Source organism: Eulemur rufifrons, chromosome 27 (assembly GCF_041146395.1).
Source record: "Eulemur rufifrons isolate Redbay chromosome 27, OSU_ERuf_1, whole genome shotgun sequence".
NCBI lineage: Eukaryota > Metazoa > Chordata > Mammalia > Primates > Lemuridae > Eulemur > Eulemur rufifrons.
Genome location: NC_091009.1, coordinates 23,346,219 through 23,373,155, shown reverse-complemented (window position 1 = coordinate 23,373,155; position 26,937 = coordinate 23,346,219). Strand labels below are relative to the sequence as shown.

Sequence of the window (26,937 nt, the reverse complement as noted above, 5' to 3'; positions counted from 1 at the left end):
CGAAAGCTTTGAGGGTCATACCGAGGGCCCCTTTCCCAGACAGGTGGTTTTGAAGGACATGATAAAGACTTAACACAGCTTACTCACGGGGCACCATACGTTACTCTTCCTGGCCACCCACCGTCAATCGCCGTGCCCAACCTACCCTTCCCTGGAAGCAGTTAGGACGTACCTGGGGAGTAAGAGCCATCCATCCATCCTGGGAATCCAGACTCATGCTACCTTTTGTTTTTGGAGGTCCCAGAATCAAAGGGTATTGGTGCCTGCTGATTTAGCAGATATTCATCCTGGCACACTCGTTCCTTTTCTAGTAACCTAACTTTTATTTACCTGTTAATGAAATCATCAAAATACACTGAGTGGGCATCTACTATGTACATCTGTCCCAATGCTTTTGAGCACTAATGATGCTAAACTCATACTTGTATCAACAAATACTCTAGCCAGACACATAGGTGGCCAGTCAGGACATAAGAAATTTAATTACTAGTTTTTTAAAGTCTCATGTAATATTTAACAAATGAGAGAGCTTGTCAGAGGCTAGATAACATCAATGGCAAGTGATGCCAAAGTCATGACAGTTTTACCTTTGTTTGTGTACAGTGCATAGGTTCCAAAGCATGACCCGCATATCTTGACAGTTAAGGGTTTTTGGAAAAAGAAAATTACACTCTCTTCTGTCCATTTCAGAAACCTTAGGGAAAACGTAAGGTAAAAAGTAGAACCTTAATTATCCTGTAGAGCTTAAACTATACAACCAACCGAATGGGAAGAAAGGCATCTTCCACAAACCATATTCACAAGTCATTAGACAGCTCTTTAAAATGATTACTAATAATTTAAACACTTAAATAACTTTCAGGTTACCCATTGGATCTTTTCTGTTAGGCTCTAAACAGCCTCTTTGGGCCAGGTTAGAAGTTGCTGTTCCTCCCAGCAAGGCCCCATTTCTTCAAGTGAGTACAGGATTGCTGGTAGCTCAGTTTATCAAAGTGGAAGTGGTAAGAACTTCCATTAACGTTGGCAGTTAGTTCCATGAATAACACAAGGCGACTTCAGCTTATGTGGTTTGTTGCCTGACCTCTTCTTTTAAGGTATCTCTTTCTAATTTTGATCATCCATTTCACACTCAGTTTGGCAAACTCTGCTGCTTTAAATAATGCCAAGAAGGCCCCACAGAGAAGAGCAATTGTGTTCCAAGGATTGGCAGTGATTATCTGTGAAATGGAAACACACAGGATTAAGCGTTTGCTTCAATCTTCATTCTTAAGTCATACTAGTGTTATTGTCAAGAGCCCCTCCTAAATTATTAAGGCCATAAGAAAAACACCTGGGTTCGAAATTGTCATAATTCTACACTTCAGACTGTACTTTCAATGTCCACAGCTCAGTTTGAAGAGAAAAATACTCTCCCCTCCCTATAATAAAGTGATGCTGAAGGAAAGAAACTTGTTTTTCAAAAAAAACTCTTCACAAATAAGATTTTCAATACTGGGTTTTAATTTGTAGCCTAATCCAACAATCAGTGACATTGCTTTGAGATAAATTTCCCTAAAAATTCCCAATCCATAAGAAAGTCAGTTACTCTCGTTTTCCTCCCATCTCAGTTACCTTAGTTTCAAACTTTTCCTATCTAGTCCAATGACTCTCTTTCCTCCCAAACCCACCTTGTGGATTCCTGTCCCCAGGCCTCTTTCTCCTCTTATTTCCTATCTGTGAAGTGTCCTGTTTGTGACACTTTCCCCCTGTCTAGATTTACTAATCCTTCCCAAGCTCAGAGCTTTCTCTGACCATTAAGCCAAAACCCTCTCTGGATTTCAGCCGAACTACTTATCCTACAAACTCCTTTCACCGTTACTTATGGTCAGAATTAATAATTTAAAGCAGTGATTGCTCCCTCCACTAAATGTTACTCTTTAAGGCAGAGGTCTTATCTTGGATTTCTGAATTCCCAGCCTGGTAAAAATAAAACACTTTTAAGCCCAGTTTAGCTGGGTGACCTTAAACAATGTGAGCCTCAGTGTCAACATATGCAACATAGAATACCATTCAACCATAAAAACAAATGAAATTCTGTCATTTGCAGCAACATGGACGAAACTGGAAGTCATTATGTTAAGTGTAGGCAGGCACAGATAAATATTGCATGTTCTCACTCATTACATAGGAGCTAAAAAAAACTGATCTCATGAAGGTGGTGAGTAGAATTACAGAGGCTGGGAAGGTTAGGGGGAAGAAGGAAATAAAGAGAAGTTAATGGGTACAAAAACATAGTTAAATAGAAGAAATAAGTCCTAATGTTAGATAGTACAATAGGGTGACTATTATAATAAGAACTTATTACATATTTCAAAATATCTAGATGAGAAGATTTGGAATATTTCCAACACAAAGAAATTAGCGTTTGAGATGATGCATATCCCAGTTACTAATCTGATCATTATACTTTGTATGCCTATATCAAAATATCATGTGTGCCCCATAAATATGTACAATTATTATGTATCAATTAAAAAAAGAATTTGGCATTGATACTTTGTCAATTTTTTTTTTGTACCTTTCTGCTCTGACTTACCATAAATACCTTTCCTATGGAGAAACATTAAAAAAGAATGACTTCCAATGGCAGTAATATACATAGTGACAATGTTCTCTACTCAATTTATTCAATGAATATTACTAAGCAGTAATATTGCTAAGCACTCTGCTAGATACCAGATAAATTATGGTGACCAAAATAACAAAGTCCCCTCCTTCATAGAGAGTAGTCTAGTGATGAAAACAAGACCAATGAAACACAAAGTATACATAACATCAATGTCATAAACGTAGATTACAAACTGATTCGATTCATGCTATGAGAGATGAGGACAGGTAGACTTACCAGTCTGCAAGAATGAGCCAAAACTGCTTCAGGGCAGGGATTTTGTTCTCATAATCTTAAATAATACTCACATCTTGGACTTTCTGGATGAAAGGATCTTTCCATTCAAAGACCACAAAAAACAACTGAGCACTTTTTTCGGCAGCCGGCCTCTGGTCAATGTAGTTAACCACGCTCGTCTAGACATACACAGAGAGAGAAAGCAGTGTTACCATCTCTGTGTGCCCCTCCCTTGCCTGGGCCCCAGGAAAGGCGAGTAGGATGGGAAACTCGGACCTTGGCTCTCCTCACACCATCTTTTGGGGTGAGAGTGCCAAAAATCTCATATATACAAGATCCTGACACTGTACCAGCGCAAAGGCTTTACCTTGGTTTGTATAGTTCTTTGGGGAGACACACAGGATCTGGGGTGTACAACAGGTGTTTTAGATTGTCCCCACCATCTGTCATTAGGTATCACAGTTAAATCATATTCAAACTACCATGCAATACTCAAAATCACAATTAAAAGTAAAAAAAGGCCTGGTGTAGTGGCTCACATCTATAATCCTAGCACTCTGGGAGGCCAAGGCGGGAGGATTGCTTGAGCTCAGGAGTTTGAAACCAGCCTGAGTAAGAGTGAGACCCTGTGTCTACAAAAAATAGAAAAATTAGCTGGGCATAGTGGTGTGCGCCTGTAGTCCCAGCTACTCAGGAGGTTGAGGCAGAAGGATCACTTGAGCCCAGGAGTTTGAGGTTGTAATGAGCTATGATGATGCCACTGCACTCTAGCTGGGGTGACAAAGCAAGACTGGCTCCAAAAAAATTTAAAAAAAATAAAATCCCAAATTTCAAAACACTTGATCTACTTAATCTTATGAGCTGGGTATTTCAACCCTTCAAGTTTGCAGGGACAAAGTATAGCTGCATAAATCCACACAACTGACCATTCTCGGTAAATATTTAGCAGGTTTGCTGGGTAAGATCTGGTTATCAATTACTAAAGAGGCTGTGTGGCGTGATGGAGAGCAGGAAGGTTACAGAGGCGGAAGCCAGCCCCCAACCCAGAGGCTTGTGTCTGTCATCTGATCTGAGCCTCAGCTTTGCCACTGGTAAAAGGGAACAAAATGCCTCTCTCACTGCAGTAGAGAGAAGAGCAAATGAAACAATCTATGTGAAAGCATTTTAAACTCTAAAACTTCATTTAAAAAAACGTTTAAGTTTTATTCAAAAGAGCTCCTGACACTGCCAAAAGACTTCCCATTTAGACATTAACAAAAGGCATAAAAAATTTCTCAAATTTATGAATACACTGGAGTTGAGCATCGCGGACCTACCAGGAAAGCCAGGGTAGATGGGGTTGCACCTCAGTGTAAGGTGGACCCACTTAAGCTCCTTTCTCTGAACTGCTGTGGGGCCAGATGAGAGAGGACTTGGAGTTCTTGGAGCAAAGTGTGCAGTAAAAATCCAGGAGATAACAGTTATCTTACAAAATAGGAATATTTTAAGGTCCTATCTCTAGGAGGGTTGTCACCTCCTGAGGCACAGAAACTAGCCTGTCTCATGGCAGAAAACTGGCTTTGAACCTCTCCCAAAAGTAACCAGCCTAGAATAGTCCTAGGAGACAGAGCTCGTGAAGGGGCAGTTTAAGATTAACCCAAGACAGCCCCCAATTGGACTACTGCATGACTTCTGGCCAGTGACGGTCCAGTTGGTTGGAGTGGGTCTTTCTACTCCAATCCAGACCTTTCCTAATGCTGACCCTCGGAGTCCAGCCCAAATGGACCACTTCCAAGGAGGAACAGAGAGCAAGAGAACAGATCCGTCTCCTCTCGCTTCCTCTGCTGCACCTGGCCACTTATGCACAGGATGGTCCGGCTCTCAATGTGGATGCGGGAGGAGAGCAGAGAGCCGCTGCCTAGGTAGAAGCCTTAGAAGCAGGGATGGGCCTTGCTTTTGCTGGCGACTTACCCACAGCTCTACTGAGGCAGTCAAAATCTCCCATCTCCATCCCCACTGCCAGATCTTTCCCAAGGTCCTCGCCGTCTCTCACGGGCACCACAGCAAGAGACACCTAGCATATCTCCTGGCCTCTAGGCCAGTGGACTGAAAGCTTTTTGATCAGGCTTCCTATTACTAAAAACGTTTTGAGCGTGCACTCCATATATTTATAACTTTATAGATGATATATAATGTACACTTACTGTTCTAATGTTATACTCATTTTACACATTCAAAAATTGAAATGTTAAAAGGATGAGATAAAAATAAAATACAAAAGCAAGCTGGTCTTTTCCTCCAGCATCCTGGATCATCATGTGCATGACACTTAAGAAACCACTGCGTCTGGACTAGAAGCCCCATCTCAGGAAAAAAAAAAAAAGTAAGGAACTACTGTGTCTAGAGTCTGCCCTGCAAATAACAGGTTTGCTATGCCAGCAGCTCTCAAAGTGCTGCTGGATGCAGGACATCAGATACAGCTGGGCAAGTCACCCATCTCTCTGCAAGGCACAGTGATCTCTGCTCCGCAGGTGTGTTCTGTGAGGACTGGCCAGGATAGGCACTGCCTATAGAAGAACACAGGCTCCCTGGCATGGCATATGGAGCCCTCTCCCGGGGTCCCTTCTCATCCTGGCCAAGGTCTACTCACCCTTAAGACCCTGCTTGAAGGACCCTCTCCTCTGCAAAGCTTCCCTCTACACCAGACTCAAGTATGGAAAAGTCACCAGCAGTTTCAAGCAAACCAGAGCCACCTACCTCCTGCCGGAACTCCACTGCTTCCCGCCCATCCTCTTCCTTGGTCTTCACCAGTGACATCTTGACCCAGGTGCGGAAGCCCCCAGAGAACTTCCAGCTGGAATAAGCACTCTCACAGGCCTGCATGAAGCCTACCCTGTCTGGGCTTGGAGGACAGAGAGAAGAAAGATCCAGGTCAATTCAGGCCTGATAGCAGGATTCAAACACGGCCAGACTCAAAACTCCAGCCCCCACTGCAGGCTGGTTTCTTTGCTGGCACAACCAGGATGCTGCCCACTCCCTGCTTCCTCTCCAAATTCTGGTTGTCTCAACAGGGCTGTTTGTCAGTCACCAGCAAAAGCAAGTCCCATCCCTGCTTTCTTTCCATTCAGTTTCCAAATGGAGGGGGAGCTGTCACCAGCCTGAAGGTAACAGCGTGATCCTGAAGCTCACAATGGGAGAATTCCTCCTCCCTCCCACCTCATCCGTCCTACCACCTGCTCCCAAAGCAGTCGGCACTGATGTTTGCAGACACTCCCCACAACACGGTGCCGGCTCCTCTGAGAACTCTGGACTTAAGCAGCCTGAGGAAGCCCCCAGTGGCCTGTCAGCTCCATCTGGAAAGCCCAGAGAGGGGAAAAGGATTCCTTGGGGAGGTCTCAGCCAGATGAGACACCCACAGCCTCTGCCCCAGGGTGACGTAGATGCAGCGGTATCAAAGCACACCTAGGCCAGCAGAAACTGCAGCACTGCACTAAGGAAGCTCATGAAAGGAGCACAGAGTGGGGGTGGGATCCTTTGGAAAGTCTTCTAGGGGGAAGGCAAGACAAGCCAACTTTGAGCAGGGGAGGGAGAAGCAATTCTAGGTGGCAGAAAGGATGGAAAATGCTAAGGCAGAAGCTCTGAGCCCCAGGGGAGGAAGGATGGAGCTTGCTTCCTGTTCAGCTGGGGAGCAGCCTCCCTGCTCACTGCGAGTGGAGCCTCTCGGCTCAGTAAGACCCAGCTGGAACTGAGTCACCCTCAGCTCAGGCACATGCAGAAAATGCGCCTGCCCTTAACGGCACTCTGGGCCCCAGAGATGGCACCACAGTGTGACCCTGAAGCAGCACGTGTGGAACAGACAGGAACTTTTTAATGGTCAGGGGACATTTATCGCTATAAGCGAAGACCAAAGGCAGTCAGCATACTCAAGATACCACTGACCCTTGAACAACACAGGTTTGAACCGTATCGGTCCACTTTTGCATGGATTATTCTTCTGCCTCTACCACCGGACACAGCAAGAACAACCCCTCCCCTTCCTCCTCCTCAGCCTACTCAGCATGACGATGATGAAGATCTTTATGATTATCCACTTCCACTTAATAGAAGATATATTTTCCCTTCCTTATGATTTTCTTGATAACTTTCTCAAGCTTAATTTTATTGTAAGAATGCAGTAAATAATTCGTGCAACATACAAAACGTGATAATCAACTGTTATGTTATTGGTAAGGCTTCTTGTCAATAGTAGGCTATTAGTTAGGTTTTGGGGGAGTCAAAGTTATATGTAGGTTTTTGACTGCATGGGGGTCGGTGCCCCAACACCCGAGTTCTTCAAGGGTCAACTGTTTCTATGGCAAACACACACTGAGCCCTCACTAAGGGCAAAACGTGGTTCCCATGCACACTACACGGGAAACCAAGACACCAGGTAGGGACTTGCCCGCAAGAGGGCTCACAAATCGAAGGCAGCCGCCCAGCAATGGCCAGACCAAGTGATCTCTCCAGAACCACCCAGCACTCTGTGCACGGTGAGCCAGAATGCTCCTCCACACCAGACTTGCTGAACTTCATTACTGTAAGAGGTTTAATGGACCGGCCAAGCTCATGAGGTCCTTTCCTGGCCCAGTGGGTCACCTGGCTACACTGCTTCCCTGCCCCTGCCCTCACCCCTGCTTCCCAAACCTAGGCATGTGCAAGGCTGGAATAAGATTTAAGAGGTAGACAGCAAGCCCACTGTGAACTCTAAAAGGCCACCTTTGCAGGAACTCCTGGAAAGATGAGAAGAGGAGGTAATCAATGGCGCTGAAGTCCTCGCTACTTTTGTTCAGGCGGAACTGGAGGAAGACCAGCTCCCGCTTCTTCACTTCCCGGGGCCCCTGGACAATCAAGGCGGATTTCTGCAGGGAGACAAAGGACAGAATCTCAGTCCCGGGAGAGCTGCGTGGTCCCTCTCCACACTCGCCTCAGACACACAGAGGCCTCTGGGTCTGCGGGCAAAAGCACCGACTGGAAAGCCCACAGCTCCGCGCCCAGCAGCCTCCAAGTGGCCTGCTGGCCAGACCCGCCTGCTCAGGAGGCGCAGGCCTGCGTGCAGACCATGCTCAGGCTTGGGGGCACAGTGCCCAAACCAGAGCCAAATGCAGCTCATCCTCTGTCCACTCTTCTCATTGACCGGTTGAACTACAGAAGCTCTTTATTTACCAAGGACGATCACTTTCATCTGTTACATGTGCAAATCTTTTCTTCCAGTCTGTTACTTTTAACTTTGTTTCCAACGTCATTTGTTACATGGAAGCTTTAAATTTAATATAGTAAAAACTGTAAATCCTTTTCTTTATGGCTTCTGGGTTTTGCTTGCTAAGAAAAGCTGGAATTGTATCAATATTCTCCTATATCTCTTTATAGCACTTTTTAGTCTTTTTTACATTTAGATATTTTACATACCTGGCTTTAAGTTTTATAAACACTGTAAAATAGAGCTCCAAATCCCACCCTCCAAACAACAGAGGTTTTAAATTCCCCTTTCTCCTTTATCCTATACTAAACTCAAGTAGAGAACTAACATATATGTCTGCTCCTGGCCCTAATATGATCCACAAATTTATTTGTCTATCTCTGTGCCAGTACTGTACTGCTTTGATTCCTGTGGTTTTATACTGTTCTGCTGTCTTACTGAGCAGGTCCCCTCCATGTGACTCCTCCCATCCCCAACCCTGTCTTGGATATTTTTGTACATGTGCTCTTCTAAATGTACTTTGAAACTAGCTTATTGAGTTCCACAAAAAAATCCATAGGACTTCTAACTGTGCTAAAACTGAATTTATGGATTAATTTGAGAAAAAAATATCTTTTTCTTTTGAGATAGGGTGTCACTCTGTTACCTGGGCTAGAGTGCAGTGGTGTCGTCATAGGTCACTGCAAGCTTAAAACTCCTGGCCTCAAACAATCCCCTGCCTCAGCCTCTGGAGTAACTGGGACTACAGGTGTGCAATGCCACGCCTGGCTAATTTTTTTCCTTTATTTTTTGTAGAGACAGGGGTCTTGCTGTTGCCCAGGCTAGTCTCAAAGTCCTGGCCTCAAGCGAACTTCCCACCTCAGCCTCCCAAAAGTGCTAGGATTATAGGTGTGAGCCACCACACCCAGCTGATAAAAAATATCTTTACATCAACTTTTATAAATGCTCTACAGAGATTTAAAAAGAGCATACTGTCAGGTACAAAGTTGTACACACACACATATACACATACACACTCTAAATTTATTAATTGTGCTATTCCATTCTTACTTATCCTTATTCCTTTTTGTCTATTTGATCTGTGAATTTCTGAGAGGGGTGTTAAAGTCACACTCTAAGGTGCTGATATACTTTATTTCTAACAGGTTTTCCTTAAAATTTATAAATGACATGCTGTTTTGTACATAAAGATTTATGATTGTTAACTCTTAGTGGAGAGTAGTGGAGTTGAACCTCCTATCAATATTAAACAGCCTTCTTTTAACCCTTTGCACCTGGAATTCCCTATTGACTCATGTTAATACTGCCACTCCACTTCCGGTTATTGTATTATTCTTCCAAGAGATCTGTGTCCATCTATTTATTTTCAACCTTTCTTATTTTAAGTGTGCAGCTGAGAAAGCTGTCCCCAGTTTCCATTATCCGTTTCTTCCTTTAGTACCAGAACCACTTCCCAATCCCAGATTTCAGCTGAATACAGTGCCCCTGCCATAGCCATGTGATGAAGTCCTAGAATGTGTGAAAAAGCGACTCATGCAACTCTGTGTCATCCTTCAAAGGGAACTGCTTGTCCTCTACTGCTCACCTTCTCAGGAGTGCGCATGTGCACACAAACTGACCTTGTGGACCAGAACACCCAGGGGACAGCACAGTGACAAGACAGAATTAGAATAGATTACAATTGAATAGAATGGAATGGGACAGAACATAATGGAATGCAATAGAATAGAATGGAACGGAATGAGACGGAATAGAATGGAATGGAATTAGATTATAAGTCCAACTGAATTAGAATACAATTAGGACTAGAATACAATTGGAATAAGAGTACAATAGGAATAGGATTAGAATTAGAATAAAATCAGTATTAGAATAGGAATAGAATTGAATAAAAATTAGAATTAAATAGGAATAGAATTAGAATAGTTAGAATTAAAAGAGGACTACGAGAGAAATAGGGTTAGAATTAGAACAGAATAGAACAGAACAAAAAGGAATAGAATTAGAATAGGAATAGAATTAGTATAAAAACAATAGAATTAGAATCAAATTAGAATATGAGGACTACAACTGGAATGGGATTAGAATTAGAATAGGATCACAATTAGAACAGAAATAGCTTTAAATTGAATTGAATCAAAATAGAACTATAACAGGAATAGGATTATAATTGGAATAGAATTGAAATGGGATCAGAATTAGAATAGGAATAGAATTCAACAGAATTAGAATAGAATGAGAATTAGAATTAGATTAGAATTGGAATAGAATTAAACAGAATGGAACACAATGGAATGGAATTAGAAGAGAATTAGAATAGGAATAAATTAGAATTAAAATAGGAATAGAATTAGAAGAATCAGAATAGAGTAACATCAGAACAGTTCAGTACAGATCAGAATCGAATAGATCAGAATCAAACAGAATATCAGAATTGATCAGCAGAATAGATCAGAATAGGACAGAATGGATCAGAATAGAATAGATCAAATAGATCAGCATAGATCTACAGATCTGTTCTATTCTATGGTGGTCTGTTCTATTCTGGAGTAGGAATCATTTCAGCAGGATTTTAGAAGGAAGCCATACTAACAAAAAATTCTTAGTGTGATTCTTTCATCCTGAAACTCACTAATAGCTCCCTGTTACCCAAAGGAGTAAGCCTGGTCCACAGCACAACAATGTGCTTTTACCTTCTGGCCGTTACTCTGTCCAGCTTCATCTGCCATCACTCTGACCCTCCAAAACACCATGCACGCACTGTAATTCTGTCCAGAGGCAAAAGCACAACATATTGTCTCTTCCCTTTAGGCCCTGGTGCGCAGTTTCCTCTGCCTAGAAAACCTTTCCTTCCCTCTTGATCTCAAAAACTATTGCAGCCCCTTTAAATCCTTTCTGAAGCAAGGACATGAGATGAGAAAAGATAAGATGTAAATTCATACAAAATTCCCACCCTGCCTTCAAACCCTGTGCCTCTGATGCTCAGAGCCCCATCCCTCTGTCATCATTCCCAGCAGTACCGTGCGTGACAGCAGAGCCAAGCCAGGGCCCACGAGTCCTCGTCCCCAGACCAACACTCCTTCTTTACGCTGCCATATTTATTTCAAAATACGGATTCTCAGGCCCTGTCCTCAGGAATTATAATCTAATTTGCTTCACATGAAGCCTGGGAATCTATATTTTCAAAAACTGTCCTGGTGAATCCGTCAAGGGTCAGGTATGAGACCCACTTTGTTACGTCACACCAGCCCTGCCCTTTAGCCTTGCCGTTCTTCCATCAAGGACAGGGTCTCCTCACACTGCCAGGATCCCTGAGGATCACTCAGCAAGGGAAAGAGGCCTCACTGTCCTCCCTGAATGCAGGCGAGCCAGCCACAGCCACATGTCCACCTGGCACCATGTCTACTCGGGGACCAAGGCCCCACACCCAGTAAGTGGGAGAAGGCCTCCTGGGAAGAACATTTGGGCCCTTGGGGCATGGGGCTAACAGAGCACGCTGCCCAGATCCAGCTCTGCGAGACAGTTACCATGGTCTGATTGGAGAAAGGGTCCGTGTAGTTGATCCTCTGGGTGGTACAATTCATGTCACCTGGCTGGCCAGGGTTCGTCAGAGGGGGAATGACCTCGTAATGGTGCTTACAGCTGAGCAACTGGGCCTGACCAGGATATAGGGCAATACCTGGGGGCACAAACAGGGAAAAGCAAATGTCAGAAGTGACAGTCCCTGACCACACCCCTGAAATCCTCTCACACCCACCAATGATCTATGTTCTAGACTCCCTGGGTGACTGCAGAGAAGGGAGAAGAAAAAGCTTACAGGGGAGGGGAGTTGCATCCCTGCCCTCAGAAAGCCCTACTCTAGTGGGGGACACAAGCCCCCTCCTCAGTAAGCCCCTCGCTGGCTTAGGATACAGCCACGCTGACGCCCACACTAAAACCTACTCCACCTCAAAGCCCCACTGCACACACTCTGAGAGCCTTCCTTGATCCTTGACTGAGCCCAACTGTGCCCATCCCTCTGGCCCGTCCCCCACCTGCAGAAGGCTGGGGGGCTCTAAGCTGTGGGATTCCCCAGAATTCATTTCATCTCTCATTTCTGCGCTGATTGGGAGCTCCAAGTGTGGGAGTTGCATCGCAATAGTCCCTCCCTCTCCCCCAGCCCAGGCACCTCGCTCAAGGCTCTACTGACAGTAGTTGTTCCATCCTCAAGGGCAGAAATGCTGAGAGGGTAGCACATGGCATCAGAGAGAGAGCTGCGAGACCAAGTGACCAGACACAGAAAGTAGAACCCAAAGATAAAGAGGGACAAGCACAAGACAGGCAAAGATAGGCTGACGAGCCATGACCAGCACACGATTGTGCTAGGGGCTGTCAAGAAGCCCCAGGCAGAGGGCACCTGGGCTCTGGCTCTGCCCCGTGAGCAGGCCCTCCTGAGGGTTGCTCAGGGGCATCCTATTGACAGAGCCCCTGGCACATATCGGGTGGGCAGAGCCTGAGCCCACAGAGCTCGTGCCTCCCCCATTCACTCTGTGGCCTCCAAAGCACCCAACGCTAGCCCCACTACCCGGAGCAGACAGTCTGGAACAAAGCTGACTCCCTACTCAGGGACCAGACACCTCAGTGGGGCAGGAGAGGTATACACAGTGTGGCCTGGGAGCCCCTCTCTCCAGGCAGGGCCCCTGTCCACCTCTGAGTGGCCTTACCTCCTCTGCCAACCCCCCTCCCCACAGTCCAGCCTTGACTCTCACTTCCCCTCACCCCTGGCCTCTGGCCCAAGCCAGGCTAGTCTCATCCTTTCCCAAGAGGCCCCCTGCCTCCCTACACTCCCCTTCACTCCTGCTGATCCTCCTCCCAGAAACATACTCTTCCTACCTATGTGCTTTCCAAAGCCCAGCTCAAATCCTACATCTCTGCAAAGCTTTCCTTGACCACCCCAGTTCTGCAGCAACCATTCCAGGCTGTGCACATAAAACACTCTGCTGGGTCCTGTCAGCAGCTCTTTGGGTGTGTACCCTACACCGAGACTGCCCTCCACCCTGCCTGTAGTGCCCACCAAGGGCCAGGAATACAATGGCGGCCCAGGGAGTTTCTGGCAGTCGAGGATGCCTGGTCCACGGCAGGCTCTACCTGGGGCATCATAGCGATCCACCTCTTTGTAAGACACAGACATGACAGGGTGCTTGAGTTTCTCACGAAAGTCCGTGATGGTCTGGTAAACCAGGAAGACGGCCACGGCCATGAGCAACAGGTAGATGAAAATAAGCAGGACCGAGAAGACATTCTTCAGGCAGGCCTTGCTGAAGCGGATGCTGCTGGAGACGGACTCGCTGTCCAGGCCTGGCAACAACAAAACACCATGTGACCCAGCACACAGGGGCAAGCTGCAGCCAGAGACATCCAAAAACCTCCAGGTACTTACTGCCTTACCAAGGAGGGGGTCACCCACGCACCCAACCTTTCCACCTCACCCTCCAAACTATAACAAAGAGCACCTGCAAAAATTTACTACCAGGCAGAGGGCACCAAGCTGAAGGAGACTCGTTTACTGTCTTTAAGGAGTTTACTTTCTAGAAAGATAGGCAGTTACAATCCAACAACAGAGCTGGCCCCCAACCCACCACTCACTTTATCCCCCTCACTGCTCCACTTCCCCAGTTCCCCCAGCTCCACTAATGGACTTTCTTATCTTCCAGAATGCCCTTCTCAACCCTGAAGCCTGGCACATTTGCCATTCCCTATGCTTGAATTGAAGCACTTTTTTTCCACAGCTGGCCCCTAACTCATCCTCCAAGTTTCAATTTAGAAAGACATTTCTTTGCGTAAGCCTTCCCTGACACCTTACCTTTATTTGGATACCCCTTCATCAGCGTTCCCAGGAAGCCCCATATGTCCTCTACTTCATCACTCTACAATATCACTGTCTGTATGTCTTTTTATCCACCCTAGGTTGCGAGCTCCATGAGGGCAGGGACAGGGCCAGTCTTACCCACAACTGAATCCCTTGCCCTTCACGCTGTGCCTGGAACAGAGCAGGCATTCTGCATTTACATGGTGACTGATTAAATGTGTCCTGATGCCATTTGTACAACACAGCTCTGCCTCCCCTCCCCCCACACCATCCTGAGCCTAGAGTAATCACTGTAAAGGATGAAACTACATCTCCCATCAAAGTTCGTATGTTGAAGCCTGACCCCCAATGTGACTGTATTTGTAGACAGAGCCCTTAGGGAGGTAATTAAGGTTAAAAGAGGTCATAAGGATAGGGCCCTGATCCAACAGGACTGTGTCCTTACAAAAAGACGATGACACACCGGGAGTGCGTGCACACGGAAAAAAGGCCATGTGAGTACACAACGAGGAGGTCACCATCTGCAAGCCAAGGAGAGGCCTCACCAGAAACCAACCCTGCTGGCACCTTAACCGTGGACTTCTGGCCTCCAGAACTGTAAGAAATAAATTTATGTTGTTTACGCTATCCAGCCTGTAGTATTTTGCTAAAGCAGCCTGAGCTAAGATGCTCCCACAGGGTTCCCTGTGCCCCCTCTGCTCCTCAGTTGAAAACAGGGCTCCCTGAGGAAAAGCCCTATTTCATCCATAGCACAGCTGGACACAAGAACAAGGGAAGAGTCTGAATGTAAGCCCAGAAAGGTAACTGCTTGGCTTCTGGCTTCCACCAATGACAAAGTAGATTGGTCATACATACCACCCTCCCACAGATAACAATTAACAATGACAAATTTCAACAATATATTTAAAATTATTTGAGAGCATTGGAGAATGACGGAAAGCAAGCAGAAACTGGAAGAGTCTATCCTTGAAAGAAGAACTGCATCTGGTGAGATTTGTAAATCCATAGCCTTTTGCCCAAGGGCACATGCCAATCCCTTTTAAGGCAGGCTCAGGGCGGCTGAGGATAGAGTTCAGGGCTGGAAGGGCAACCAGAAAGTTAATAAGAAATCTTGGAAGGGAAGGAGTCACATAGGGGTGAACCTCCCAAATCTGCAAATGCTCAAATTCTTGGCGAGAGACCCCAAGGGGCCCAGCAAAAAAGCAGCAACTGGTAAACGAAAAAACTGAGCGGAGATTTCAACTACTGCTAATGCAGGGGAGATACAAGTTTAGACCCTAAGTCTTGCCATATTAACTACCTAAGATAAAAATTCTTCAGAAGACCGTAACAGGCCGGGCGCGGTGGCTCACGCCTGTAATCCTAGCACTCTGGGAGGCCGAGGAGGGTGGATAGCTCGAGGTCAGGAGTTCGAGACCAGCCTGAGCAAGAGTGAGACCCCGTCTCTACTAAAAATAGAAAGACATTATATGGACAACTAAAAATCTATGTAGAAAAAATTAGCCGGGCATAGTGGCGCATGCCTGTAGTCCCAGCTACTCGGGAGGCTGAGGCAGTAGGATCGCTTAAGCCCAGGAGTTTGAGGTTGCTGTGAGCTAAGCTGACGCCACGGCACTCACTCTAGCCCGGGCAACAAAGTGAGACTCTGTCTCAAAAAAAAAAAAAAAAAAAAAAAAAAGAAGACCATAACAGAGTCCAGTATCTCTATAATGTATCATTCGTAATTTCCAGTGTTCAATCAAAAATCATTAGACATGCTAAGAAACAAGAAAATGAGACCCATACTCAAGAAAAAAGCAATCTATAGAAACAAACACCAAATGATCCATGTGTTGCAATTAGCAGACAGGAACTTGACAGCATTTAAAGGAAAATATATAGATAAGGAATAAAGGGAGGGAAAACAGAGAAATAGAAACTATTAAAAAAAAGCGCCAAATATATAATTTCAGTTTTGCAGGATGAAAAGTGTTCTAGAGATGGAGGGGATGATGGTTGCATAGCACTGTGAATGTACTTAATACCACTGAACTCTACACTTAAAATGGTTAAGATGGTGAGTTTTACATTATGTGTATCTTACCATAATAAAAAAAGTTTTATTAAATTTTTAAAAACAAAATGGAAATTCTAGAGCTGACAAGAAATAAAATGAAAAATTCACTACATGGGCTTAACAGTAGCAGATGGCAGGAAAAAAAGTCAGTGAACTTGAAGTTCAATGAATAGAAATTATCCAATCTGAAAAAAATATTAAAGAAGAAAATGGAGCCCAGATAAGTATGTGACAGTATCTAGCAGTCTAAGGCATGTAACTGGAGAGAAAAAAATGGGTCACAAAAAATATCTGAAAAAACAATGGGCCAAAACTTCCCAAAACTGTAATAAGACATCAACTTACAGATCCAAGAAGCTCAATAAATGCCAAACAGGATAAATAAGAAAACTATTCTGAGGCAAATCATAGTCAGACTGCTAATGCAAAGACAAGAGAAAAATCTCCAAAGAAGTCAGAAAAAAGGGACATATCACATATAAGGGACTGATACTAATGATGACTAATTTCTGAACAGAAATAATGGAAGTCAAAATGCAACAATATCTTTAAAGTGCTAAAAGAAAAAAATATTCTGTCAACTCAGAATTCTACATCTAGCAAAACTTCAAAAATAAAGATGAAATAAAGATACTTTGAAACACAAAAGCTCAGAGAAAAGGTGCAGACCTGCACTACAATGCATGCTAAAGAAAATTGTGAAAGCTAAAGGGAAATGACACCAGATTATAACTCTCAGATGTAAAGATTACTGAAAATGTTAAATGAGGGAGTAAACAGAAAAAGCTACTTTTCTTCAAATTTAAGATGAAAGCAAAAATTATTCAACAACATCGTAAGGTTTATAATTTTCAAGAAATAAACAAGAGAAACCAAAAAAAGGTGAGACAAATGGAAAAGAGCAAAATGGTAGAATTGACTCCAGCTATATCAATAATTATATTAAATGTAAAGGGGCTAAATACTCCAATTAAAAGGCAGGGACTGTCAGCCCAGATTAAAAACAAGATGCAACTATACATTGATAGGAAATGGACTTTAAATACAAAGACACTAAAGAGTTCCTGCTCATAATTATTTCATTTTCCTTTACTTAAAAGCACAAAAACAGGATCAGCAAGAACTATCAAAGTGCCCTGGGCTGGTAGAAACAGGAAATAATTCACTCTTTACTTCAACATATATCAAACACCAAGTCTACACATAAGACTTTGTACTAGGTGCCTCAGGGAGATATCAGGAAAGGAGGCTGATGATCTGTGCTACAGAATTCAGAAAGATGTGAAGATATAAAATGTGAGGTCTCCTTCACCTGGAGGGAAGAATAGGGAATACAGGGAGAGGGGCAGAGATCAGCAGAGACTGTGTAGTGGAGGTCATATTAGTCCTGTACCTAAAGCACTAAAATTTTGAGGAAGAAAATAATTTGGTTTTCATTATTCATTTATTTTCTGAACTGAAAGAGCAGATATACAGCCCAGTGGTTAAGAACATGAACTTTACAGTAAGAGTCTTGGGCTCCAATCCCAGCTCTGCTACTAACTATTCTGACCCTGGACAAGCTACTCAGTGCTCCTAAAACCTAACATTTTTCATGTGAAAAGGAAATCATTGTTGCACTTTTATAGGATTTTTGAGAGAAGTAAATGTGAGAATGTTGCAAATGTATTACATAGTGCCTACTCAATGGTAACAATTACTATTACCAAAGAAACAGAATGTACTTCAGTATATACTCTACTCAAAAAAATGAAGTGCTCAGTGACAAAGACAGCAAAAATGAAAACTACAGAATTATAATATCTTAAAAGCAACAAATTTGAAAAAATATATGCTGAAAATAAAATGGTGGTGGAGCAGAATACAGTGCCTTTCACATAGTAGACATGTAATGTTTCCATGTCTGTTAAATGAATAAATAACTCAAATAAAATTTACTCTTTTAAAATGAATATATTCAGTTTTTAGTATATTCCTAAGATGTGCAAACATCACCATTATCTAATTACAGAACATTCTCACTATCCAGAAAGAAACTCTGTACCCATGAGTGGTTACTCCTTCCCTGGCAACCACTAATCTACTTTCTGTCTCTATGGATTTGGCTATTCTGGAGATTTCACATAAATGGAATCACACATGTGGCTTTCTGTGTCTCACCTCTTTCACCTAATATAATGTTTTCAAGATTCATCCAAGTTGTAGCATGTATCAGTTCCTCATTTCTTTTTATTGCCAAATAACATTCCATGTATGAATATACCATTTTATTTATCCATTCATCAGCTGATGGTCATTTGGATTATTTCCATTTTTGGCTATTACAAATAATGCTACTATGAACATTCATGTACAAGTTTATCTGTGCACATGAGTTTTCACGTAGATGCAAGTTTTCATTTCTCTTGAGCATATACCTAGAAGTGGAATTGCTGGGTCATACGGTAACTATATTTAACCTTTTGAGGAACTGCCAGACTGTTTTCCAAAGCAGCTGTACCACTTTACATTTCTACCAACAGTGTATGAGGGTTCCAATTTCTCTACATCCTCACCAAAACTTGTTATCATCCATCTTTTCCATTATAGCCATTCTAGTAGGTGTGAAGTGATATCCTATTGCAGTTTAGATTTGCATTTCCCTGATGACTAATGATGTTGAGCATCTTTTCATGTGCTTACTGGTCATCTGTATATACACCTTATTTGGAGAAATGTCTATCTGGATTCTTAGCCACACTGATCTTACTTAAATCCCCACTTTACTCCTCTTACTGTCCTGCTCCAATCCCTTTAAATACTCCCTGCTCCCTCAAGTCCAAACCCTGACACTCAGATGCCTCCACAATCTGACTCCGTCTATCATTCCCACCTCATCTCCCTCTACCTCCCTCACCAAGCCTCTGCTCCAACCATGCTGCGCTACCCACTGTCTCCATAATGTCCTATTTTATTCTCACCTCTATACCATTGCTCATGCTAACTTCCCTCCTTGGCCAGCTCCTTCTTTTTCAACCACATGTTACCCTTCCTTCAGAGTAATCCCATTTCTTTCACAGTCAGCCTTCCTTCATACATTTCTGAAGCACCTGACTCTAACATTTCTTTGGCACTCATTCATTCATTCCGGGTGGCTCAGTCACTCCTAGATGAGATGCTTTCCTGCTCTAAATCCCCTCGCCCTCCCCCAGAGGACAAACACTACTAAATACCTACAGTGGGCCAGGCACTCCACACCAGGCATTGGAATTACAATAAAGGAGGAAAAGACAAAATCTTTGTGCCTTACAGAACTTGAGGGCAGGGCCAAGAGGTTGATAACATTTAAATGAAGAATTATACTCCATAAATGTGACCTATCAACCGTGCTAAGTACTACGATGGAAAGCATGTAACAGTGAGAAACGGACCTCATCAGGGAGTTCAAGGAAGGCTCAGGAGGAGGGACAAGTTCTTTGGGTAACCTGTCTTTTCTCTCTACATGTTTTGAGTTCCTGGAGGTAGGCCATTCCTCACTCACCTCTCTCCAGCTTCAGCACTTGGCAAAACAGGTGAAGGAGTCCATGAGAGACTCTGCTGGAGGCAGGGGAGGATTTGGGGGAGGAAAGCATCTTATCTAGGAACAACTGAGCCAGAATTGGAACACCTTGGGAGGTAGTCCTGTGTGTAAATTTGAGCCCTGTCACTTGTTAGATTGGAACATGTTACTGAACCTCTGTGTCTCACGTTCTTCAACTATAAACTAGGACTAACCATTTCCTTCAGAGTGGCTATGAAGATTACAGGATTACTTCTATATAAAAAATCCATACAGGCCTTTAAAGTACCCCAAAAAATGGTGGTTACTATCATGATTACCATTATTTTTATTATCAGACGACTCAGAGGCAAGAAATGAGCTCTGAGAGTTGTATATCAGGCCATCAAATTCAGGCCAAGTCACTTCTAAGACCAGCCAGATGGACTTCTGAGAACTGGATCTTCTACTGTCTAGAAAGGAGAGGAGCCCAGGAGGGGTTTCCCAAAAGTAGAAAAGGTTCCTGCCAGTTGATAGAGCTTTCCAAAATTTGCTCTCCCTGGGGCCTAGCTTTCTATTCTGATAGACCTCAGGCTTTGAGGCCCCAGGAATCTGAGGAAAATAGAGGCTGCTAAGGTCCAAGGTCATCATGGCAAACTCCTCATTTACCTAGGCATTTATCTATAAAAGGAAACACAAAGGCAAGCCTCATCTTTCCAAGTCCACCCCACCCCCTTCTCTTCCTGCTGTCTCCATCTATCCTCTTCTTGTGGGGGGCAAGAGGATAGTGCAGGGCATGGTAGACAAAATAAAGGCTCCCAAAGATGTCCAAGCCTTAATTCTTAGAACCTGTAAATATGTCAAGTTACATGGAAAAGTAGATGGGAATAAGGTTGCTAATCAGCTGACTTCAATATAGGGAGATTATCCTGGATTATCTGGGGGGGCCCAAAGTGAACACAAGGACTGTAAACATCGAAAAGGGAGGCAGAAGAGTCAGTGACAGAGTGATGTGATGTGAGAAAGACTTGACCAGCCGCTGCTGGTTTTGAAGATGGAGGAAGGGGCCACAAGCCAAGGAATGCAGGAAGCCTCCTGAAGCCAGAAAAGGGAAAGAACAGATTCTCCCCTAGAGCCTCCCGAAAAGAATTCAGGCCTGCTCCCACCTTAATTTTAGTCCAGTGAGACCCATTTTGGACTCCTGACCTCCAGAACCATAAGATAATTTGCATTGTTTTAAGCCATTAAGTTTGTGGTAATTTGTTATAGAAATAAGAGGGCACTAATATGCAAGGCTTTCAAACTGCTCTCCCTGGAGCCTTAGGGCTTCTGAGGTAGGCCTAACAGAGTAGCAGATAGCCATGCCACTGCCTTTTACATACTGGGCTTTAATAAAAAAATGCTTAAAATATTTTAGAATCACTGGTACAGTAGAAAGAATTTGGGGTCAGACAGAGTTTGATGCAGTCTATTTACCAACCATGTGATCGTCTCATGCTTTACCTAACCTCCCAAGCCTGGCGTCCTTATCTGTAAAAGGAGGATGGCCACCTCACAGGATTGTTACGAGAATTAGATGGGGCATGGGTGGAACAAAGTGTGGCACAGAGAAAGCAGTTAGGAAACATTAGCTGCCCTTCCAGCCTCCTTCCTTCTACATAGTCTTCTCTGACTAAGGAGCAGGCAGAATCCCAGAAGTTCCTATCCTACTCCCCTCCCCCACAAATAGAGGCAACAGGAGGAATAAAACTCCACCTCCGTCAATCCACCCTAGGAGCTGGAGTCAAACGGGGGCTCCATTCACTCATTTATTCACTGAACAAATCTACTGCACGGTCAAGGCAAAAGTGGTGAGCAAAACAAGCCAGTCTCTGCCTTCAGGGGTTTCATTCTAGTAGAACAGACAGACATTAGTCAAATGGTCAAACAAGTATACCGTTCCAACAGCAGTAGCTACAGAGGTGAGGTTCAGACTATGAGAGATAGTGTTGGAGGATGGGAGGTGATCCAGCTGAGGTCAGAGAAGGCTTTGTAGGAAAAAAACGAGTGAGCCGGGAGGTGAAGAATGATTAGGCATTAACTAGGTGGCAGAAGGAAGAACACTCCAGGCAGAGGAATAAAACAAACAAACAAAAAAGGCCCTATAGTGGGAGGAAATGAGGCCTAAAATAAAAGGTCAGCATGGCTGAGGGGCAGAGAAATAAGGGATGATGGGAAGGAAGGAAGGAAGGAAGAATGATTCTAAAATTCAACTACATGAGTGGTGGTGCCATTCCCAGCAACAGGGAACACCGGAAGAGGACCACTCTGGGAATGAGAAGATCATGAGGCCAATTTGGGATACATGTTTAGGATAGCTTTGGGACATCCAAACAGAGCTATCACCTGGGCCATTGCATATGTGGGATATGTAAGTCTGGAGTTTGTAGGTAACCTCTGGGCTAGGGATGCAAACAAGGGAGTCACATGTGAGCAAGCTGTGAAGCAGGCCTGGGGGAGGTGGCCCACTAGAGTGAGAGGAGGAGGCCTACAACAAACATGTAATGCCCAAGAGCTAGACAGTGACTGCAAAGGACCATGGAAAGACTGGCCCGAGAACTGTTACATCATAAAAGCTAAGGAAGCAGAGTGTATCCAGGAGGAAGAAGTAGTCAACAGTGTCAAATGTTACCACAAGGCTCTATAAGATGCCATCTGACTGACAGGACCCTGCTCACCCAGCTGGGCAGCAATACTGGACAGGCCTGGTATCTAAGAGGTGGGGCCTATCAATTCTCCTCTCAGAGGGTTCTGGGCAGTGACCTGGATATTACAGACTCATCTGCTAGTAACTTCCTAGGGAAGGAGGAATGGAAGAGCAGAGACCCAAAGCATTTGCCACTGTATCCACTGACCTGGTCTCAGGAACTGGCTCACGCTGAAGCGAAGAAAACAGCAGATACCACCCGGACATATTCTCTGTCCTGAGACTGATTAAATATGTATGGCTTTAAAACTAGGGCAATACTTGAGATCTGACACCGGGGTACAGGGAAGGAGGTTCCTTCTCTCCCATAGTTGGTGAAGTGCCTGGTCTGGGGCCTCCACCTGCAGCAACAGCACAGCACTGTTTTCCAGCACTTCCACTTCCAGCACCAAACCCACTCACCTGGTAAGAAACCCGGACCTTGGACTTTGATCGTCTCGTTGTCCTGCTTGTCGGGCTGCTCTGAGTTCTCAATCACCTGGTCCAACTCCTCACTCAGCTAAAGGGAGAAGCAAAGAGGGCAAACAGGTGAGCTACATCAGCACATCAGCCTTGCTTTTCTACAGTAGAATAAGAAAGCAGAAGCTGTTTCTCATTTGTCACAAAAACCCACATGATGTAGGGTGTGTTATAGCACTTCTACGGATGAGGATACTGAAGCTCAGAAAACTCAAGGAACCTCCTGCTTCTTAGTTTCTTAGGACCACTGTAACAAAGTACCACAAACTGAATGGCTTAAAACAACAAAAATGTCTTCTCTCACAGTTCTCGAGGCTAGAAGTCTGAAATCACGGTGTTGGCAGGGTTGGTTCCTTCTGAGGGTGGTGAGAGAGAATCTGTTCCATGTCATTCTCCTAGCTTCTAGCAACAGCTGGCAATCCTTGGCATTCCTTAGCTTGTAGATGCATCCAAACTCCAATCACTGTCTTCATCTTCACAAGGTATTGTCCCTGTGTCTGGGTCTTCACATGGTCCTCTTCCTTAAGGACACCAGTCGTATTGCATTAGGAGCTCACCCTACTCCAATTAAGATCTCATCTTAACTAATTACACCTGCAACAACCCTATTTCCAAAGTCACAATATGAGGTACTGGGGGTTAGGACCTCAACATATATTTTCGGGGAAACACAACTCAAATCACAATATTTCCCATGGCCATAGAGCCACTGAAAGACAGAGCCTGGAGTCAAATCTAACTTGGCCTAGTTCTAAAGGCCACGGTCTTAACCACTTCCCAAAGGAAGAGGAAATGCAGCTTACAGTCTGCTGAGAGAGAAGAGGGAACAGTGAAGTTGGTGTCAAGCTCTCCAGCACTCTGGCTAAAATAGGGCTGCAAATGGCAGAACAAACAGGGAGCGGTCCATCCCTAGTACAGGTGCTAATTAGCAGCCTGGTCCCAGGCAAACATAACCTCACTTCATCAGTGTTCTCACCTGTTAAATGGGGGGAAATAATGCCACTGATAAGGGCAGAAGGGCAGAAAGAGACCATAATAGTCCATAAGTCTCCACAGGATTAGGGAGGAAGCCAGAAAAGGCCAAGACCAGAGTTTAGAGGAGAAGCCACCACTGAACTAGGAAGTGGGGAGGGAACAGCTTTCCTAAGTGTTTTCTTGAGCTCATTGTGTCAACACTTACAGTTTCAAGACATTTTCATTAAAAATTCACCTCCAAGGGACTTGAGTTAAAAAACAGCTCTTATGCATCTATTATTCTTCCATCTAACTCTCCACACCTCCACTCCTGCCCCTTAGATTCAGGCAAAACCTCCAATTTAAAGCCCTGGAAGCACAAAAGAAAAGAAAAACGAGTAGGAGAGGGCTGGGAGGCTGGAGATGGCTCCCTGGGATACAGGCCACTAGTGGGAGCACAAAGAGGTCCCCAGAGGTCTCACTGGCCAAAGGAAGAGGAGGGTATTAGTCCTGGGAAGGCTCAACGTTCTCTGATCCAAGCCTCATCCTCACCCTGGCACAGGTGGTAACACCCTTTCTGATTGCCCACAGCCATAATGAGCCCACCTCCTTGCCAGCCCTTGGCCACTTCTCGGTATACCCCACCCCCCAAAGCCAAAATCTCCCTTCAGCAAAGCAACCTAACTTGGAGCTAGGTCCACTCTCAGAATGATCCAGGCAAGAAAGACGCAGGCCATTGTGTGGGCAGCCTTCTTTCTCTGAAGAAGGTGAGGGACAGGGACTTCACAACAGACCTCTGGGAAGGCAAGGGGAGAGGGCCCTTCCAGAGTCTTCCACCATGGGCCTGCCCCCAAAGGGCAAATGACTCCACCTCTGGCCTTATCCCTGTAAGCAGAACAACTGCTATATTTTGATAAACGTCTTATGAGCCCTGCTAGGTGAGGAGATCCTGTAGGCTCTGTGTGGATGGTGAGGGACATAGTCCCGTTAAGCCAGGACCCCAAAGCTCCCTAGAAATAGGAGCTGCCCACACCCTGTTAAACAAGAGCTATCATTCACCGAGGGGTCAGTACCTGCCAGGCACTGAGCCAAGCACTTTCCACATACCAACTCATCTAATTCCCACAACAACCCTAGGAGGTAGGGACTACCATTATCTCCATTTTCAAATGAAGAAACTAAGGCTCAGAAAGTTAAGTGACTTGACAAAAGTCACACAAATGGCAAGAGGCAAAGCCAGGACAGGAAAGTGGCTTTTTGACTTCAACGCCCTAGTATTTGCCCACTACGTTCTACTCCCTTTACGCCTGAAAACTTTCAGAGTTAGGGAAAGACATCTCATTCCCCAGGTTTGCCCCACCGTCTAGGGCCCACGGAATCCACAGCACTGGTTAAAATCCATCAAGCTCTTAGATAAAGGAAACATGGGATAAACGGGGAACGGGAGGAGAAATATAGAAATCTGTCCAACGCCAGATTCCAGCCAAGGTTCTAAACTAAAAAATGGCAAACCTTAGGCCAATCTCATCTGCCTTCAACTTGGCCTCCCCTTCTACTGTGGAGCTAGGCCTCCCCCCTCCTTTATATACTCCACAAAGCCCTTCTGTGAATTATAATCATTTACAAAGGGAGAGGTGTACATCAATAACCACTAATCAAACCAGAAAGCAGCAAGTTCACGTGAGAAGGACAGGCAGATTCAAGACTGGTCTGCAAAGTCAGCCCCCACAGAGCAGGTGGGACCCGAGGTGGTCCTTGCCTAATGGGGGCATTTTACCCAGCAGAGCTTGGGAGAGGGTTAAAGAAGAAATGGTTCGAGGACGAGCATAAAGCCAGAAGCACGTTTTAAAATGGTGAGTTTCCAGAATGGTCGGAAACTAGGTGGCTGAGGAGATGGCAAAGGCAATGGGAGAGAGATCCAGCTGCTGAGCTGCACAGAGCTTTGAAGGCTCTGGACTGGTCCGCACAGACCAAGGGCAGCATCAGGTCTACGAAAACAGCAATGTTCTCGGGTCAAGGCAGGGCCTCAAAGCAAATCTGCAGAGTAAGCAGAGCCTGAAGGGAGCGGTGGTAACACTGTATCCCATTCAGGTGGTCCGAGCAAACACAGACTGCAGGAGGACTATGGGGAACGGCGGGACCTCGGCAAGCAAAGGGGCACAGGAAGGGAAGGTTAGCAAAGATGAACAAGGTTTGACTCCTGAGAAGGGGAGGAGGAGGCCGGTTTCACTAAGAAAGGGGGCGTCAGGAGGAAGAGCTGGTCTGAAGCAAAAGCTGGAAGCGCAGCCTGTAGCTCAGGACAGACAAAAGACAAAGAACTGGAAAGTGATAAAGTTGTGGGAGGGGTGACACAGGCGGGAGGCATGGAGAGGAGAGAGAACCATCAATGTCGGTGAAAGTACTTTTTGGAAGTTAAGCGGCCACCGAAACCTGAGATAATTATCCCTGTCACTAACTCCCCCGGGGTGGGGGGCGCGAGGCCTCGGGCAAATCGTGCATCTGCTCTCGCTGGCAGGAGGGCGCGGGAGCTTCCACTTGTTGCAGACGACGCCAGGTTCCTCAGAGGGTCCCGCTTCTAAGGTGGCTTTAATCATTCACCTGCTGGTTACGGGTCGCGGCTCCGGGGACCTGGCTCCATCCCTCGGCCAAGCGACCGGCAGCATCCGGAGAAGGCTGGGCGCCCGCTCCGCCGCCCCGCTTCCTTCCTGCCCCCTCCGCCGCTCCCCTGCACCCGGGGACCCCTCCCGGGACGCGCTCCCCGCCTCCCTCTCGAGAGCCCTCGGCCGCGCAGCCCGGACGCCCCCCACACCCCACCCGCCCAGACGCCCGGGACCCCGCTCCTCCGCCTCACAAGAAACTTTCCGTACGTCTCCCACTCCCTCGTACCTCCTGGTAGGATGTGGAGCGCTCCTGCCGGATCATGGCACTGACCAGAGGCACGGCACACCTGAGACCGCTACAGCCCCAGCCGCCGTGCCAGGACCTGCCGGCTCTGCGAGGCAAAACCGGTTTGCACGGGCGTCCGGGAGACCAGGCGTGGCGGCACAGGGCGCATGCGCCTCGCTGCTGCCGCCTCAGGAGCCGCGAAAGGGCTGCTGGGAAATGTAGTCCGGGCGGGGCGACCCTCAGCGCCCGCGGAGCGGCGAGGGCCGAGAGGTACCCCGGGCCTGCCAAATAACACTGGCTTAGGCGCTCGTGCCTCTTCCTCTCTCACTTCCTCTCTTTGTTGGAGGGGGAGGGACGGAGAAAATGGGTGAA

General features: G+C 45.5%; 1 protein-coding gene across 3 annotated transcripts; it reads right to left on the bottom strand.

Moving 5' to 3' along the window:
- Positions 1-1,055: 1,055 nt before the first annotated feature.
- Positions 1,056-26,601, bottom strand: PACC1 (proton activated chloride channel 1). 3 transcript variants are annotated; one of them, XM_069459679.1, is made up of 8 exons: positions 26,566-26,601; positions 22,669-22,765; positions 13,227-13,436; positions 11,627-11,778; positions 7,619-7,761; positions 5,621-5,765; positions 2,956-3,063; positions 1,056-1,217 (listed from the first exon to the last, which is right to left on the bottom strand). In XM_069459679.1, exons 1-8 carry the CDS (start codon positions 26,599-26,601, stop codon positions 1,056-1,058), a joined length of 1,053 nt encoding a protein of 350 aa, XP_069315780.1. The 3 variants fall into 3 exon arrangements, with proteins under 3 accessions (XP_069315780.1, XP_069315781.1, XP_069315782.1); XM_069459680.1 differs by lacking the exon at positions 13,227-13,436; XM_069459681.1 differs by lacking the exons at positions 1,056-1,217; positions 5,621-5,765 and having other exon boundaries at positions 2,952-3,063.
- Between the last annotated feature and the right edge of the window lie 336 nt (positions 26,602-26,937).